This window comes from Vipera berus, assembly GCF_964194415.1.
Source record: "Vipera berus genome assembly, chromosome: 1".
In the NCBI taxonomy this organism is placed as follows: Eukaryota; Metazoa; Chordata; class Lepidosauria; order Squamata; family Viperidae; genus Vipera; species Vipera berus.
In genome coordinates, this window is record NC_138202.1 from 5,956,885 (window position 1) to 5,976,322 (window position 19,438).

At 47.1% G+C, this 19,438-nt stretch overlaps 1 protein-coding gene across 1 annotated transcript in view; it reads left to right on the forward strand.

Annotated features, from left to right (window-relative positions):
• UHRF1 (ubiquitin like with PHD and ring finger domains 1) overlaps positions 1-19,213 on the forward strand; it is a 45,290-nt gene extending 26,077 nt beyond the window's left edge. Inside the window, exons 6-17 of the mRNA XM_081321028.1 lie at positions 204-313; positions 1,411-1,597; positions 3,588-3,711; positions 4,906-5,013; positions 6,545-6,649; positions 8,693-8,799; positions 11,147-11,309; positions 11,999-12,136; positions 12,237-12,339; positions 12,468-12,625; positions 15,054-15,152; positions 18,937-19,213. Coding sequence (XP_081177154.1) covers positions 204-313; positions 1,411-1,597; positions 3,588-3,711; positions 4,906-5,013; positions 6,545-6,649; positions 8,693-8,799; positions 11,147-11,309; positions 11,999-12,136; positions 12,237-12,339; positions 12,468-12,625; positions 15,054-15,152; positions 18,937-19,083 — 1,549 coding nt within the window. The 3' untranslated portion in view covers positions 19,084-19,213. The remainder of the gene's footprint in view (positions 1-203; positions 314-1,410; positions 1,598-3,587; positions 3,712-4,905; positions 5,014-6,544; positions 6,650-8,692; positions 8,800-11,146; positions 11,310-11,998; positions 12,137-12,236; positions 12,340-12,467; positions 12,626-15,053; positions 15,153-18,936) is intronic.
• The last annotated feature ends 225 nt before the right edge of the window (positions 19,214-19,438 follow it).

Here is a 19,438-nt window from a genome sequence, read left to right on the forward strand (position 1 = left end):
ATATACGTACGTATGTACATTAACAAAGAGGAAACAGAAGAAATCCAGAAATGTTCTCACTTAGATGTTGAAAGGGAAGGATTGCCGTGTACATCCAACGTAGCAGCATTAATGCAAATATTTGCGGGATAGGCAGGAAGCCCAGAGAAACCGCCACTGTTACTGCCTCTCATGCATGGCTGTTTCTAATCCCCCTTTTGCAGTGACGGTGGAGACATCTTGACCGATTGCCGAATTGCTCTGGTGGACGAGATTTACAAGATCGAAGAACCGGGCTGTGCTGTTCCTTTGACGTCAGAAAGCCCCTTAAAACGTGAGTTGCCTTCGCGTTGACTTGTCCTGCTTTGCAGTGAGCAGTAGTTTTTGCCGCAAATATATTTGTGGCCGGGTGGGGTCAGGACAAAACGATCTTTGGACCTTGGTGGATAGAGGCTGTCTGCAAAAATCAAATTTAAAAAAAATGTATTTATATCCCATCTTCGTTACCCTTTTCATAAATAATTTAAGGCAGGGAACATACCTGATACTCTGACCTCTTCCTATTTTTCCCCACCATAAGAACCCTGTGAGGTACGTTGGGCTGAGAGAGGGAGGGAATGGGCCAAAGTTACCCAGCTGGCTTTCCTGGCTAAGGCAGGAGTAGAACTCACGTCTCCTGGTGATTGGCCCAAAGTCACTCAGCCTGCTATGGGACTAGATGTCAGGTTTCGGACGGACGAGCTGTTCAAAGGACTCTGAGGCATTGTTTACCTTAAAAGTCTTTTATTAAAGCCCTACAACATCGGCAAATCTTGCTAAGAGAAGCTGGAATCTGAATTCCCCTTCCCTTAGCACAACAATAGTTAAAACAATTCTCCTTTTGTTGCTGTCATTAATCACGTTCTCCAATTAGTTTGAAGAGTTAGTTCTCCATCCTTAGCGTAACGCCCCCCCCCCCCGTTCTTACGTATTGTCTCTTGTTACATTCAGCCTTGAAATTATTCTGCTACTGTTGCTTATGTCTAACTAATTTCTCTTACATTCTTCCTTCCCCTCCCTTCTCCAACTAACTTTAGCTCTAAAAGTGACACACCAGTAGAAATATGAAATAGCTGCTTCTTCGTCTTTGGTCAAAGCAAGAACATCTGATGTTAGCAGCATTGACACTAGAACTCACTGGTTCCTGGTTCTAGCCGGGTGCCTTAATCGCTAAATATCACACGTGATACATGTTAATTGTTTTTCTCATTTCCCCCCCCCACCTTTTAAAATACCCTCTGAGCTAGTGCCGTCGGCATAATTAATATTGGCGAATGTCATAATTTGCGTCTCTTGGATGAGATTCAGAACCCCCGCCCTGTTTGACTCTCTTGTCTTTTGCCTGCTCTTTTGGAGGCGCTTTATGTTATGCGTGCTTTTCTTACAATGCAGGGCAGAGCGGACCCGTGTGCAAGCATTGCAAAGACAACCCGAGCAAAACCTGCCGGATGTGCGCCTGCCACATCTGCGGCGGGAAGCAACATCCCGAAAAACAGCTGATGTGTGACGAGTGTGACATGGCCTTTCACATTTATTGCCTTAGCCCTCCCCTGAGCCGGATACCCGACGATGAGGACTGGTAAGTCAGAACGAATCCCTGCAAGCGATGTTTCTTCACTTTCGCAACTTTAAAAGTTTTGTGGACTTCAGCTCCCAGGATTCCCCACCAGTCCTGCTGCAAACAGCCTCTGGGGAGTTTGAAGTTCACACACCTTCAAGTGGCCAAGGGTGTGAAAAATGACCCTATGGGTGAATCTCAAGATGTGTGACTGTCCCACAGAGCTATTTATTGATAGTAAATTACTAATGCTAATTTACTGGTGTAAATTTCTGGGTTGCATCTCTCCTTATAACTCTGTTGATGTCTATAAAAAATATATATGGGAAATTGGCAAGATTGTGGCTTCCTAAGGTTTGGTATACAATGGGCAGGCTATATAGGTAGCTCTTGACTGACCAGCATGACGAAGTCTGGAATTACGGTAGTAAGTTGCGCCGACAATGAAGTAGTTCCCCACATGTTTACACCCGATTTTGCAACTTTTGTGCAGCTAACGTTAAGTGAACATGGAAGGTTTTAAGCAACCTGGTCTCCAATGGGTGTTTTATTTTTATTTTTTTATTATTTTTTTACCAGAAATGGAAGTAAAAACTTGGGCATTGGTTTATTTATGATTTTTAGCTTACACAATTTTTATCTTTACAATTTATTTATTTATTTATTTATTTATTTATTTATTTATTTATTTATTTATTTATTGATGGGATTTATATCCCGCCCTATCTCCCGAAGGACTCAGGGCGGCTAACAACAAAACATATAATAAGTACAGAAATCAAGATAAAAATGAAATTGAGAACATCAGTGCAATAAATTAAAATTAGAGAATTTAAAAAATGAATTAAAAATACTAAATATAAATTAGTTAAAATGCCTGTCAGTCTAGGTCAGCCTGGTGGAACAGGTGTGTTTTGAGGCCGCGGCGAAAGGATTGGAGGTTTTGGGCCATCCGAAGCTCAGGGGGGAGCTGATTCCATAGGGCTGGCGCTCCCACAGAGAAGGCCCTCCCCCTGGGGGTCGCCAGCCGACATTGCCTAGCTGACGGTACCCTGAGGAGGCCTTCTCTGTGTGAGCGTACTGGACGATGGGAATTTGTTCCCGGCAGCAGATGGTCCTGCAAGTATCCCGGACCTAAGCCATGTAGGGCTTTAAAGGTAAGTACCAGCACCTTGAATCTCACCCGGAGGGCAACTGGTAGCCAATGCAGCTCACGCAGGAGGGGTATAATATGGGAGTATCGAGGAGCTCCCATCACAACCCGTGCAGCTGCATTCTGCACCAGCTGAAGCCTCCGGGTGGTCTTCAAGGGCAGCCCCATGTAGAGAGCATTACAGTAATCAATTGCAAACTTCCCAAAGTTACCCTGAGGTAAGATGGCTGGCTGATAAATTTCATAAACAAAGGTGACTGCAGGATGTCGCAAATGACCAAAACATGGGTTGGTTGCCGAGTGCCCGAAATGCAACCTCACAACTCCCCCCCCCCCGGACCATCGGAGTCTGGGGTGTGACTACCTTTTTTGGGGGTCCATCATAGGTCCGAAAGGTTGCTAAGCCGTTTGTTGTTAAGGTGATAAATCAAGGACTACCTACGTATCTGTTTTAAATAACTAACTAAAACATTTTTTCCCCTGAAAGGAAAGTTATCTTTATTGGGAATTAAGGTTGATTCTCAAGATGCAATCCTGTTTGACATGGTTTGGGGCAGGGGTAGGCAACCTTGGCTCTTTTATGACTGGTAGACTTCAACTCCCAGAATTCCTGAGCTGGCATGGCTCAGCTTGGAAACCTCTCCCTGTCCCTTCAGCGTGGCTGGCTTGGGAATTCTGGGAGTTGAAGTCCACGAGCCATAAAAGAGCTGAGGTTGCCCACCCCTGGTCTGGGGAGTCTTGGAAAGCTGTAAACTGCTCTAACTGCACCGTTTGGAATTGCGAAAGTAGCTCTTCATACATACCTCTCTAGTATTGCAAATTTTAAAAAAATTATAAACAATGAATGCCTCCATTTAGGTATTGTCCCGAATGTCGAAATGATGCGAGCGAGGTGGTTTTGGCCGGTGAGAAGCTGAAAGAGAGCAAAAAGAAATCTAAGATGGCGTCTGCCAACTCGTCTTCTCAGCGGGATTGGGGCAAGGTAACTGGAATCCGCTTGTGCTGTTTAGTTGCCGACCAAAAGAGACCCCTCACGTGGCTCAACACGCTTCTAATTTATTAAAATACTGGGAAGCTTATGGAGAGGAGGAGGAATTGCTGGGTGTAGTGGCTAAGGCGCCAGACTAAGAAGTGGCAGATTGCGAGTTCAAGTCCCACCTGAACCATGAAAGGCAAGTGGGTGATTTGGGCCAATCATCAGGAGACGGTGAGTTGTAGTCCCACCTTAGGCATGAGAACTGACTGGGTGATTTGGGCCAATCATCAGGAGATGGTGAGTTCTAGTCCCACCTTAGCCATGAAAGCCAGCTGGGTGACTTTGGGCCAATTACCAGGAGACAGTGAATTCTAGTTCCACAATAAGCATGAAAGCCGGCTGGGAGACTTTGGCTCAATCCCCGGGAGACAGTGAGTTCTAGTTCCACCTCAGGCATGAAAGCTGGCTAGGAGACTTTGGCCCAATCCCTGGGAGACAGTGAGTTCTAGTTCCACCTCAGGCATGAAAGCCAGCTGAGTGACTGGGCCAATCACTAGGAGATGGTGAGCTCTAGTCTTGCCTTAAGCATGAAAGCCGGCTGGGAGACTTTGGGCCAATCACCGGGAGACAGTGAGTTCTAGTTTCACATTAGGCATAAAAGCCAGCTGTATGACTTTGGAAGCCACTCTCTCTTAGGCCCACCCGTCTCATAGGGTTCTTGCTTTGGAGGGAAAAATAGGAGGAAGATGTTTTGGATATGTTGACTACTTTGAGTTCATTTTAAAATTAATTAAGGTGGGATGTAAATAATACTGATGAGAGTAGCTAATCAGAGCAACCTTATAAGCTGCGTGCAGTTTTATTGAGAGGAAGTCCTATAGCACGTTAACTAATGAATACAATGTATAGGCCGCCAGCCTCAGCTAAACATTAAAAATAAAACAAAACGGTGGTGGATGTCATGGAGGTCGGCCTGTTTCCTGGATGCAATGCCCTGCACAGGGGCAGATCCATTTCTCCCACCAAAGACTGCAGCTGAGCGGCCCGGTGGGTTAATTCTGGTGATTTGGGGTGGGGGTGTTGCTTTATTAGATGATTGGAAAAGTGCAAGCAGATTTAGCCAATTCTCAATTCCACTGTTTGGCTGATTTGTGTTAATTATGTTTAAAATGTGGACCCCTTTTCTCCCCCTTTTTTAAGGGCATGGCATGTGTGGGACGCACGAGGGAATGTACCATTGTACCATCCAACCATTATGGGCCCATCCCTGGAGTTCCAGTGGGAACCCTGTGGAAATTCAGAGTCCAGGTGAGAAGCTGGCTGAGGAATTCTGGGAGCTGAAGTCCACAAAGTTGCCAAGGTTGCAGACCCCTGCTTTAAATGTTACAGTGCTGGCCAACAGTTTTCCTCTTCTATTCCCTTTTCCTTCAGATTCGAACACTTTACCCACTGACACCCAGTAAGATCTTCTGTACGTTCTTAAGGCTTCATCATAGCAGCCTTGGATGTATGTTTCATTCCTTGTTATCTACGTGGCCTTGAGTAAATTACTCTTCTAATCTAACTGTTCGTGAAACTACTTGCAGCCAGAGATTGCTGAAGGGGTGTGTGTGTGTCTTACTGTCAGAATCCGTTTATATTTCATTTCTAACTCTCGTCTCTGATCTAAAGCAAGGTCTTCCCTTGGATTCTGCCATGCTCCCACAGGGGAGAGGGGATATGCACGTGGGTTTTATTGCTTTCACTTCCTCTAAGAACTACAATGTAACCTTTTGTTTATTCACCTTATTACAATGTAACAAATTGCTTTCTATAGTATGCATCTCTTTGAATTTTTTTCTCCCTTACTGGGCAACTAGGAAAAGGGGTGGGGGAAGAGACACAAACCTCCGGGATCTGGTTTATTTCTCCAAAGAAGGTGTGAAGAGCTGTGGAATGATCGGTGCTGCAAACGGTGCTGCAAACGTAACCCGGATTGATGTTATCTTCCCTTTCCCATGATGGACTTGCCACATGGGGATTGGCCGGTCTGGAACTACCCGGATGAACTGTGGGGTGGGGTTTTTCTTAGGGACACTTTAAAAATATCAATCTGTAAGGGAATCTCTCAGATCCTGTCTATTATGCCTGCTATCTCTTATTCTTAGTAAAAGTACCTGCTTGGAAGAAACTGTCTCCCGAGAGTCCTGCTGTCATGGTTCAGATAAATGAGATAGTTCAAACAAAATGCAGGCATTTTTTATTGGCACTCATGGAGGGATGCCAGAATCTGAAATCTCCTCTCCCCAAACCCATCGTAACACACACAATTTCCACCCTTATCTACACGTCATAAATCACATTATCCAATTAGTTTTACATATGAAGTTTCACTTCCCATTCTGTACACGGGCTTTTCTTATCTTCTCAAAACATCCGGTTAATCTTTCCCACCAAAGGGAAGCAATTAAAGTAACAGACTCTCTCTTATATTGTCAGTGCAAAAATATGTCAATGTTTGCAGCATTGACACCTGATTTCTTAAGATGTGGGTGAAGTAGGTTCTGAAACTTAACTTGTTCTGGGGCTTGCCAGAAACGTGGGAGCATTTGAGGAAAATTTGGAGCAATTAAAGGATGGTTTGAATTGTCAGCTGAACTGCATTGCCTCTACTGTGCCCTGGGTCATCACACACGTGGTAATACTGCAAACTCCAACACACAGCACTTACAGCAGGAAAGAGAGAGAGAGAGAGATCAGCAAAAGCCTTCCCTTTTATACTCGGGCTCTTAAAGGGATACAGACTGTTCAGCTATTAAAAGTAATGCCTTGACCTGTGACCTTGCCTTTATCCCATCAGGTGAGCGAGTCGGGTGTCCACCGCCCTCACGTCGCAGGGATTCATGGCAGGAGCAACGATGGTGCCTATTCTTTGGTCCTGGCGGGCGGATACGAAGACGATGTAGTAAGTGCCCTTGTTGTGTCTCAGGTCTGCCCTCCTTGTTATTCAAAGTCCCAGTGCAAATGAGATGTTTTTGTTTCAAGTTGACATTAAATTAGTTGACTTGAATTACTTAAGTTTGAATAATTAATTGGTGATTCCAGAACTGAATTATTTGCCTCCGAGCCATCTCGAGAGCCCCTTTACTTAGGTAACTGCCAAGATAACCTGGCCTGTGGTTCTTCTGCTGACATTTCCCTTGCATCACCTCTTAAATTAGCCACATGTGCCATTTCCCCTGAGCTTCTGCTTAGCGCACAGTCAATCTCTGAAACTGGTTCTTTGGGTCAAGAAAATTGATTTCATAACTAAAGGCTAAGGGTGGGCTAGGGAGGGCTGCTCAGCTCTGCATTCGTTGGAATTAAATTGTCAGCTTTTCTGTTCTAGTTAGTACGAAGGCGAAGCAGAATTGCCTGCTCACGGACAAAGATGGCTTATTTGTTTACTGGGCTTAGATGTTGCTCCACTCTGAGCCGTCCACGTATGTGATTACGCTATTGGAATGAAAATATGTCCACGTATGTGATTACGCTATTTGAATGAAAATAAATGTAAGAAATGGCGAAGTTAAAAAGAGAATAGCAGGGCTTGGGTTACTTGCTAATAAGAGCAAGTTTGAAACAACGGTCCCTCACAGTTGCGGCTGTTGCCTGGGGAATTCTGGGATCTGAAGTCCACACATCTTAAAAATTGAGGGTGAGAAACGCTGATCTAGCTTAGTTAGCTCTGATTTGAGGGAGTTGGATCAGAGCAACATGGAGTCTTCCAAAGTGGAAAAGAGGTGCTATTTCTTATTTTTTTTCTTTTTTCTTTTTTTAAAGCCATTGAGTGCAAGGAATGTGTCATGTGGTGCTGTTGCATCTTTTTGGTTTTGTGTGTGTATAATAAAATTGATCGTCTGGGCTGGCCCCAAAATATATAAACCAGTGCTCAGGCCAAAGGCTACTCATTTGTATTGATAATAATTTTATATACAGGTAGTCCTCGAGTGAAGACCATAATTAAGCCTGGCAATTACTGTCATAAGCCATGACATTTGTAAAGCAGACCACCATGGACCTGGACTCTACTTTATTATCTTTTTTTTTTTTTTGCAACAACTGTTAAACGAACCAGTCATTTGCTTAGGGGCTTGTTTTTGCCCGAAACCAGAAGTAAAAACCGGTTTCGAGAAAAGCGCCATAAATCTCAGTCATGTGACCGTGGGCCAGAGCAAATGGGCACAATCCCATTTGCTGACCATCGAAAATGTGGTCAGGTGACGTTGGGAAGGAACCGACACCAGAACTTTGAAACTGGGCCATAAGTAGCTTTGGGGATGTCTTTGTAACTTGGAACGGCTGGGAAGTGACTGAGGTGAAGCTGTGGGGTAGCAAAGCTAGAACTCGGGATCAAAACCTGCTTTGCAAACGTTCACAACTGGAGGAGCTCAGAGCAGTTTGCCAAGCAAATCCTGAACCATGCCGAGTCGGAGAGAAATATTTCAGTATTCCACAAGGCACCCTGCTACACACATCACCTACCAATTAATTGCAGGCCAACAAATATCCAAAAGGGACGCGGTGGCTCAGTGGGTTAGGATGCTGAGCTTGTCGATCAGAAGGTCGGCAGTTTGGCGGGTCGAATCCCGAGTGCCGCGTAACAGAGTGAGCGCCTGTTACTCGTCCTAGCTTCTGCCAACCTAGCAGTTCAAAAGCACGCAAAAATGCAAGTAATGCGGTGGGAAGGTAACAGTGTTCCGTGCCCCTTTGGCGTCTAGTCACGCCGGCCACATGACCACGGAGACGTCCTCGGACAAGCGCTGGATCTTTGGCTTTGAAACGGAGATGAGCACCGGCCCCTAGAGTCGGAAACGACTAGCACGCATGTGTGGGGGAACCTTTACCTTTAACCTTTAAATATCCAAACCAAAACCAGCGCCCAAATCCATTTATTCGTGTGCTCGAGTGACTGGCGGAGTGGAATCTTTCCCCACCCCTGGATTGAATTCATCTGAATGTATTTCAGGATCACGGAAATTCTTTCACTTACACGGGGAGTGGAGGCCGTGACCTTTCGGGAAACAAACGGACAGCTGAGCAGTCCTGCGATCAAAAACTGACAAAAATGAACAGGTGAGAAACCCCCGCGAGGAATTCCGCAAAAGGTGGGAAGCGAACAGAGCTCAAACCTTTTTTGATCTCTCCGAGCAGTTTTTAGAATCGCATTTATAATTCAGTGGCTGCTCAGTGGCTTGTCTGCAGCAGGGGAAGTCACTTAAATTGTTGTACCTTTGTGGACATCGTTTTTGTACTTTTCCATTCTCATGCAATTATTCTTCTGTGCTCACATACCTGATACTGTGCCATTGCACACCTGTTTTGTGTTCTTGGAATCATGTTCTTTGCTCGTGAACATCCACCAGTGTTAGATACAGCTCTCCAGTAAAACTGCAGCTGGATGGAAATTAGCCAAATAGCTGACATATTATATACCTAATGTTTACAAATATGCACCTGAGACTAAACCAGCATCTCTCAACCGTGACAACTTTTAAGGCATGTGGACCTCAACTCCCAGAATTCCCCAGCCAGCCAGGATGGCTGGGGAATTCTGGGTGTTGGAAGTCCACATGTCTTAAAATTGCTAAGGCTGAGGAACACTGATTTAGGAATATACTAACATCTGTAAATGCATAGCGGTTGCCAGACACCCATATTTCCAGAATAACTGATAGGGACCTTGGAGGTCTTCTAGTCCAACTCTGCAGAAGCGGGAGACCGTATATAGCAGGGGTCTTCAAATGTGGCCCTTTTATGACTTGTGGACTTAAACTTCCAGAATTCCTCAGCCAGGCACAAATGGTTGCCCAGTCTCTTCTTAAAAACTTTCAGTGTTGGAGCATTCACCACCTCTGGAGGCAGGTTGTAACACTAGTTAATTGTTCTAACTATCAGGAAGTTTCTCCTGAGTTCTAGGCTGCTTCTCTCTTTGGTTAGTTTCCACCTGTTGCTGCTTGTCCTGCCTTCAGGCGCTTTGCAGATTAGGTTGAACCCCCCCCCTCTTTCTTTGGGGCAGCCCCTGAGATATTGGAAGGCTGCTATCATGTCACCCCTGGTCCTTCTTTTCATTAGACTAGACCACAGGTCTGCAACCTGCGGCTCCGGAGCTGCATGCGGCTCTTACAGCCGTCTCCTGCGGCTCCCAGTCCTCTGCCATGTGCAGTCCAAAAAAAAAAAAGTGGGACTAAAAAAGTTCAACCAATCAATTCAAATATGCAGGGTAGGTGCATATCTCGCCTTGGCTCCACACTTCAGTCAAACCCTGTTCTGCACATGTGCGCATGTATGCGCATGCGCACACATTTTTTGCGGCTCCCAGTTTTTCCTTTTGTGAGGGGACCGGTTCCGAGTGGCTCTTTCACTGTTTCAGGTTGCTGACCCCTGGACTAGACCAGGGGTCGGCAACCTGAAAAAGGAAAAGAGCCACTGGGAACCGGTTCCATCACACATAAAAAAGTGGGAGCCACGTGCGTGCATCCATGCACGCGTGTGCGCAAAACGGTCTCTTCATGCGCGGACGCGCGCGGTTGCCATTTTTTTATGTGTGATGGAACTAGTTCCTGGTTGCGCGCTGGCGCCGGCCCGTCTGCAAAGCTGCCGCTTTCAGCAGCCTGCAAACGTGCCGCGGCAGCTTTCTGAAAGAGCGGCACCGCTACCCGTTCGCGCGGAGGTGCGCGCGCACCTCTCCAAAGGTTTGGGGAGGTGCATGCGCACCTATGGTCGTTCGGAGAGGTGCACGCACACCTCTCGGAATGGGCAGCGGCGCCGCTTCTTGGGAAAGCTGCCGCGGCCCGTCTGCAGAGCTGCCGCTTTCGGCAGCCTGGAAACGTGCCGCGGCAGCTTTCTCAAAGAGCGGCGCCGCTGCCCGTTCGCGCGGAGGTGCACGTGCACCTCCAAAGGTTTGGGGAGGTGCACGCGCACCTCCGCCCATTCGGAGAGGTGTGTGCGCACCTCTCCAAACGGGCGGTGCCACTCTGCATTTGGAGAGGTGTGCGCGCACCACTGCCCGTTCGAAGAGGTGCGCGCGCACCGGGCGGCTGGGAGCCGCAGGTTGCCGACCCGTGGACTAGACGTACCCAATTCCAGCAACTGTTCTTTATGTATTTTAGTCTCCAGAACATTAATCATCCTAAGTTGCTCTTCTCTGCCCTCTTTCTCGAGTCTCGACCTCTTTTTTTTAATATGGGAACCAAAACCATGCGATTTTCCACATGTGGCCTTAACCACGACATTATAATGCGTTATTTTCACTTGAGAATACCACATTATAATGTGACGGGTGCTGGTTGTAAGTCACTTCTCTGAGCGTCGTACGTTTGAACGGCTGCTAAACGGATCACTGCACGTTCCAGGCCTGCCTGTAGAAGGGGAGGTCAGGGAAGACCCTGAAAAGCCCCCTTTGTTTCTTCACGGTTGGCAGAGCCCTGGCCCTGAACTGCAGCGCCCCAATTAACGATAAAGAGGGTGCCGAAGCCAAGGACTGGCGAGCCGGGAAACCCGTTCGGGTGGTACGGAACATGAAGGGAGGCCGATACAGCAAATACGCCCCCACAGATGGAAATCGCTACGATGGGATCTATAAGGTACCGTGTGGCTGGTTACTTTTACTTGTTTACTTTACTTTTACTTTACCCTTACCTTTCCTTTCCTTTTTCATTATTATTATTATTTATATCCCACCTTTATTATTTTTGCAAATAACTCAAGACGGTGCACAAACCTAATGTTCCTTACTTCTTTGCTCCACAACAACTATCCAATGAGGTGGGGTTGGGCTAAGATAGAGGGACTGGCCCAAAGTCACCCAGCCGGCTTTTACACCTAAGGCGGGACTAGAACTCACCCTCTCCTGGTGATGGGCCCAAAGTCCCCCAGCCGGGTTTCGTGCCTAAGGTGGAACTAGAACTGACCCTTTCCTGGTGATGGGGCCAGAGTCCCCCACCCGGGTTTCGTGCCTAAGGCGGAACTAGAACACACCCTTTCCTGGTGATGGGCCCAGAGTCACGCAGCCGGGTTTCGTGCCTAAGGCGGAACTAGAACTCATGCTCTCCTGGTGATGGGCCCAGAGTCCCCCAGCCGGGTTTCGTGCCTAAGGCGGAACTAGACTAGAACTCACCCTCTCCTGGTGATGGGCCCAAAGTCACTACGCATGGTTTCATGCCTAAGGTGGAACCAGAACTCACTTGTCTCCTGATTTCTAGCCGGGCGCCTTAACCGCTCTGCCAAATTGCCTTTCTAGAACTGAAACCTCTTTCTCTGTTCCCTTGTAAAGGTAGTTAAGTATTGGCCCGAAACGGGGAAATCTGGCTTTTTGGTCTGGCGTTACATGCTCAGGAGAGATGACGAAGAGCCAGCCCCCTGGAGCAGAGAAGGCAAGGAGAGGATGAAGAAACTTGGTCTGGCCATGCAGGTACACACACACGCACACAGCGGCGTCTTGTGATGGGTGGCCCCGTGTCTCCATCCACCCTTTTGACAAACTTAAAGCTTTTTCATCGCCCCTGATTTAGTATCCCGAAGGGTACCTGGAAGCCGTTGCAAACAAAGATAAAGAAAACAGCAAGAAAATAGAAGAAGAAACTCCAGGAGAAGGAAAGAGGAAAAGGAAATCTGGTAAGGGATCTTATTGAATGGAGTTGCCCGGGCATCTTTTTTTTTGGGGGGGGGGAAGTCTCTCTTTGACGAATGAATTGAATGAACGAACGAGTGAAGTAAATCCTGTACGCTTGTGCGCTTTCCAGGAAACGATTCGGACCTCTGCGTCTCTCCTGCCGCTACGCCAAAGAAAACTAAAGTCGAAGTCTACAAACTCACCCCGCAGCAGAAGGCCCTTATCAAAGACGACGAAGCCAACCTCAAGTTGTGGAATGAAGCGCTAGAAGCCCTGAAGGAGGGACCGGTGCGTAGAGAGGGCGTTAACGTATGGTCACCGATGGCTGTTGTGGTTGGGCTTGGGGGGGGGGCGGGGAAACGGCCCGGTCTTCGGGGGGGCTGTGGAATGAAATGACGGGATCGTTATCGACTGGAGGAAATGATTTTTGAAGGCACCGTTGCAAAAGCCCATCGGAACCAGAACCTGCCGGTCAATGAATTTACCGCGCAGGGAGAAAAACCAACGGAAGAGAATATTCGTAGCTCAGGGTTGAACCGTGAGGTCCTTGGTGCTCTCTGAGCTGGCTGGTTTTCTTGGAGACGTTTCAGGACCCGACTAGGTAACATCATCAGTGCTAGAAGGGAGTCAGTGGGGTTTGTGGAGTGGAGGAGGAGGAGCACAAGGACTGTGGGGCGCTTGGTGCTCTCTGAACTGGGTGGTTTTCTTGCAAAAGTTTCAGGACCCAACCAGGCAATGTCATCAATGCTAGAAGGGAGTGGGATTTGTGGAGAGGAGGAGGAGGAGGACTGTGGGGTCCTTGGTGATCTCTGAGCTGGCTGGTTTTCTTGGAGACGTTTCAGGACCCAACTAGGGAACATCAGTGCTAGAAGGAAGTCAATGGGGTTTGTGGAGAGGAGGAGGAGGAGGAGGAGGAGGAGGAGAACAATGACTGTGGGGTGCTTGGTGCTCTCTGAGCTGGGTGGTTTTCTTGCAAAAGTTTCAGGACCCAACTAGGCAATGTCCTCAGTTCTAGGAGGAGGTGTGGTTTGCTCTCCGTTTGTATGCAAGCGGCTCGCCCTGCCAGAGTCGGTGGGGGCTGTTCTTGGTGTTTCCTTGATTAGGCTTTTGTTGGAGAGAACACGATTAGGCTCTGAACCAAGAAGACAGCTAAGCTCAGAGAGCACCAAGGTCCCCCTCAAGTCCTCCAATTCTTTCAGTTCCTAAACCCCACTCCTTCTAACACTGACGTTGTTATCTAGTTGGGTAATGAACGTCCGCATGAAAACAGACAAACTTACAGAGCAGCAAGGACATTTCTCTCCCCCCCCCCCCCAGGAAAAAAAAATGCCACGTTTTTAGTTCAGGCTGCTCTTTTGCTTCACTGAGATGGCTCTGCTTGCTTGCCTCCTCTTGTCCTTTTCTGCCATGTTGAAAGAGCTGTTTGTGCTCTCCGCTCCAACTCACTCAAACCCTTAAGTGCCCAAAGTCTCTGGAACGGATCCTCCGGCTGCATCAGCACAGGCGGTCCTTGATTTACAACCGTTGGTTTAGTTGCTGTTCGAAGTTAACTACGGCGCTGGGGGGAAAAATGTGACTTACGACCATTTTTCACGCTTAATGACTTGTAGCATCCTCACGGTCACATGATCCAAATTCAGACACTTGGGTCATTGGCACATATTTATGACGGTTGCAGTCTCCCGGGGTGTCTGTGTGTGTGTGTCCCCTTTTGTGTCCTCCTGACGAGCAACGTGGATGGGGGGGAGCCAGATTCACTTAACAACCGTGGGACTAATTTAACAACTGCAGCGATTCACTTCACAACTACGGCAAGAAAGATTGTAAAATGGGGTAAAACTCACAACAACAACAATAATGTTGGAAGGGACCTTGGAGGTCATCTAGTCCAACCCCCTGCTCAGGCAGGATACCCTACACCATTTCAGACAAATGGCTGTGCAGTCTCTTTGTAAAAACGTCCAGTGTTGGAGCATTCACAGCTTCTGGAGGCAGGTAGTTCCACTGGTGAATTGTTCTCACTGTCAGGAAATTTCTCCTTAGTTCTAGGTTGCTTCTCTCCTTGACTAGTTTCCATCCGTTGCTTCTTGTCCTTCTTTCAGGTGCTTTGGGGAACAGCTTGACTCCCTCTTCTTTGGGGCAGCCCCTGAGATACTGGAAGACTGCTATCATGTCCCCCCTCGTCCTTCTCTTCATTAGACTAAGACATACCCAATTCCAGCAACCGTTTCTTATATGTTTTAGCCTCCTAATCCCCTGATCATCTTTGCTGCTCTTCTCTGTACTCTTAAGCAACACAAATTTGGGGCTTAATTGTGGTCCTAAGTTGAGGACCACCTTCCAGGCTGGTTGCCCAAATGCCTGAATTTTAATCCTGTGACCGGTTGTAAGCGCGAGGACCAAGTCATCGGTTTTCAGTGTCGTCGTAACTTTGAACGGCCCCTAAATCAATGGCCGTAAGACGACACTACACCGTGCGGCCAGCGCAGTTCTCTCTGCAGTCATGGAGGTGAACGTGAAAGGCCGGCTTCTCCAGGGCCGGGAGGCTGAACCCAACAGTTCCTGCCTCAGGGATAAGGTGCTGCGTTCTTCAGCCGAAGCTAAGGCCGCCTTCCCGGCGACTGGCACCGCACGCTGCCCCCACCTCCAGCCATGGATAAGGCAGGAGGAAGTTGAGGAGAGCACTCTTAATGGCCTTCCTTCTCTCTCCTGGCAGAAATTCCTGAGCAAAGTGGAGGAAACTTTCCTGTGCATTTGCTGTCAAGAGGTGGTTTTCCGACCAATCACCACGGTGTGCCAGCACAACGTATGTAAGGTGAGCGAGTTGCCGTCCTTCACGTTTTGTTCTGCAAAGGGGGTCCAGGTTTTTTTTTTTTTTTTTTTTTTTTTGCTTAAGCAGCTTCGGGTAGGCAGGGCAGCAGTGGGGTGGGGGCGATGATGGAAAGGACAGGCAGTCCTCAACTTACAATTCCCCCCACAACTTTCCTCACTGAGGGATGTGGCCGTTAAGTGAGTCGCACCGATTTTATCATCTCCCTCTTTCCCTCCCCCCCCCCCCCCGGGGTTGTTAATCAAATCTGGCTTCCCCCGTTGAGTTTGCTAGTCTTTTCCACTGCACAGTAAAGCTGCCCTTCACAGTTCTTTTTCCATCGGAGGCACATGTGCCTGCCCTCTGGTGTCTTCATGAGAGAGGAAGTGTCAAGTGTGAAGTATTGTGACCACACATCGAGTTCCAGTTAAAACCATACATTGCTCAAGCCTTTACACAAGAATCTTTATCCACCAACGGTCAGCACTAAATTGGGGGTGAAGGAGGAGTCAACCGAATTCGTGGAGCACTTTGGCTTCGATCGCCTGGGGCAGGGGGTGGGCAACCTCGGCTCTTTTTATGACTTGTGGACTTCAACACCAGTCCACGAGTAGTCAAAGGGCGAAGTTGGAAGACAACCCCTGATATAGGAGAAGCAAAGTCACTAGGGCATTTCTGGTGGTGTTGGAAAGAAAAGCTTTTCTCCCTGACCAGATTACACCTATCCATGTTGATGGCTCAGTGGGTTAGGACGCTGAGCTTGTCGATCGGAAGGTCGGCAGTTTGGCGGGTCGAATCCCGAGTGCCGCGTAACAGAGTGAGCGCCTGTTACTCGTCCCAGCTTCTGCCAACCTAGCAGTTCGAAAGCACGTAAAAATGCAAGTAGAAAAATAGGGACCACTACGGTGGGAAGGTAACAGCGTTCCGTGCGCCTTTGGCGTCTAGTCATGCCGGCCACATGACCACGGAGACGTCCTGGGACAAGCGCTGGCTCTTCGGCTTTGAAACGGAGATGAGCACCGGCCCCTAGAGTCGGAAACGACTAGCACGCATGTGCGGGGGAACCTTTACCTTTACCTTTATGTTGATTAGGGCCACCCCTATTCTTTTCTTTAAAAATAATAATAATAATAATAATAATAATAATAATAATAATAATAATAATAATAATAATAATAATAATGTTGGAAGGGACCTTGGAGGTCATCTAGTCCAACCCCCTGCTCAGGCAGGAAACCCTATACCATTTCAGGCAAATGGCTGTCCAGTCTCTTCTTAAAAACTTCCAGTGTTGGAGCATTCATGGCTCCTGGAGGCAGGTTGTTCCACTGGTTAATTATTCTGTCAGGAAGTTTCTCCTTAGTTCCAGGTTGCTTCTCTCCTTGATTAGTTTCCATCCGTTGCTTCTTGTCCTGCCTTCAGGTGCTTTGGAGAATAGCTTGACTCCCTCTTCTTTGGGGCAGCCCCTGAGATACTAGAAGACTGCTATCATGTCCCCCCTCGTCCTTCTCTTCATTAAATTAGACATCCCCAATTCCAGCAATCGTTCCTTGTTAGATTATTAGATTAATTAATTACCTTATTGGATTGATTGTTCCCACTGTCAAACATCTCATCAATATAGGTTTGAGAGAGTGCTTGCCGCCCCTCAGTTTAGCTACGCTGTCTCCCCAGAGATGGCTATTGTAGCTTTTTTTAAATATATATATGGCGGTCACGTAATCAGCCAGATGTTTAGATTAAATTTGGCCTTGGACTAGCTCTTGCAGTTTTCTTGAAAAGAGTTCAGAAGTGGTTTGCCATTGCCATTGCCTGCTTCCTCAGGCTGAGAGAAAGTGACCAGCTCAGATGGCGTTTGTGCCTAGGGCAGGGTTAGGCCACCTGGGCTCTTTGATGAGTTGTGGACTTCAACTCCCAGAATTCCTGAGCTAGCGTGGCGCAGCTTGGAAACCTCTCCCTTTCCTCTCAGTGTGGCTGGCTCAGGAATTCTGGGAGTTGAAGTCCACGAGTCATAAAAGAGCCAAGTTTGAAGACCCCCTTCTCTAAAGGTACAAACCAGTAGTTCCACTGGATGTAGAGTTGGTCTATACGCAGGGGTGGAGAACCTGGGCGCTCTTACGACTTGTGGACTTTTAAGTCCCAGAATTCCTAAGCCAGCCAGGGTTCAGCTTGGAAACCTCTCCCTTTCCCCTCAGCGTGGCTGGCTCAGGAATTCTGGGAGTTGAAGTCCACGAGTCATAAAAGGGCCAAGGTTGCCTACCCCTGGCCTAGGGTGAGACTAGAATTCACTGTCCCCCAATTTCTAGGCTGCTGCCTTCACCACGACTGGCTTTGACTACTAGTATTTTATTGCTTACATCCCGTACCTGGTTACCAGAACTCAAGATTAGGAAGATTTTGAGTGGGTTAAAATGGAAAGGAGAGAGAGAGGGCCCCTTTATAGTTCTAGCTGTGTTCCAGGAAGTAATAAAAAAGGCTTAAAGGAACCATTTCACAAAGTACTCCAGCTCTACTACTTATTCCCGTTTTGATTTATTTAAGGAATTAAATTACTGTAGTAGCTGAATAAAGCTGAAAGACCAGTTGTCCAGGGGTTTGGTTTACGGCTGTTTATTTTGGGATGGCTGAGCACCATCAACGGTCATGAACATGTCTCACTGAAAGGAGAGTTGCAGGAGAGCTTGGCCGAGGGGCTGCTAACACTTCTTGTCTCTCTGCTCCTCGTTGGCTTCAGGGTCCCCTGAAGAACGGCTACTACAGGCCAACTAAGTTGAGGGTATGCCTGAGAGAACTTGAACCCGTGCTCCGTTCATCCCTTTACTTACTTACAAGCAGTGAATCCCAACCGCGCACCAGACACACACACACACACACTCTTGTTCTGGTTGGTTTTGCTAGAATAAACCTGAACGCGTTTTACAGGTAGTCCTCAAATTGTGACAGGTCCTCACTCTCGGGACCGTTGCAGCGTCCCCAGGGTCAAGCGATCAAAATCTTGAGCGCGTGGCAACGGCATTTGCGACACTCAGAGGATCCTGGGATGAAATGATTGCCCTTTGCGGCCTTCCCGGGGGGGGGGGGGCTTGCAAGAAGCAAAGGCAACGGGGGAAGCCATGTTCACTTAATGACTGTGGTGGTTCCGCTTAATGACTATAATGGAATGTATGGAGGATTTGGGGGTATGAGAAGAAGAGCGACTGGGAAACCAATCAGACGTGAGAGGCAGGAGGTCCCAACGGCAATGGGGAAAGCAAGATTCACTTTACAACTGGAGCAAAACAGGTTGTAAAAAATGGGATCCAACCCATCTAGCAGCTGCCTCACTTAACAACGGAAGTTCCCATCCCGATGATGGTGGTAAGCTGAGGACTACCTGTACATGGAACTAATTTTACACCCAAATTAGAAATCGTTATGGAAAGTATTGGAATTCAAACATAACAACAAAAAGGTTTAGATTATACCTCTTCCGCCCAAAACATATAATTTTTACTTTCTACCCGATATCTATTTTTATGCTTTTATTAATAAATACATACATACATACATACATACATACATAACGTTTTGCAGAGCAGTACTTGAATCCTAATCCTGCTCTTTTCCATCCCGGCTTCTTCAGTTTATGCAGATCCTCCACAATTAAAATTTTAAAGAGATTTGTTCCACTGGATTTACCATTTTTAATCTGCTTTGGACCAAATCTTCTCCAGGAAGAATTAGGTTGATCAAAGTTGTTGTTTAAGCAGACGTCCCATTAGCTTTTCTCTGTTTCTCCCCCACCCCCCAGGATTGCCTGGATCGATCTTTTCGAGCCAAAGTGTACAGCTGCCCAGCCTGCCGCTACGATCTCGGCAAAAACTATACGATGGAAGTCAACCAGCCACTGCAAGATCTTCTAAATCAGCTCTTCCCAGGTTACGGCAGCGGACGGTGATTCTGTAAAAGCACTTCTCATTTCCGGGTTGTTTTTTTTTGGAGTTTTGTTCTGTTTTTTTTGTCTTGCCCCTTCGGAAAACAAAAAACAAAAAAACCCCCAAAACCTTGTGTGATTTGGGTGGGTTTTTATTTAAATAAATAACCTTTTGGAAAAAAAACTTCTGTCTCCGTTCCCCCTTCCCAAGCCCCTGAAAGCTAAAATAGAGGAACTTGCTCATATATATATATTATATATTATATAATATTATATATTATAATTTTATAATATAATATTATATAATATTATATTATAATTTTTGGTAGCATTTTCATTGTCGGTTAGCATATTAAACGGATCAGAGCATAGGTTGAAG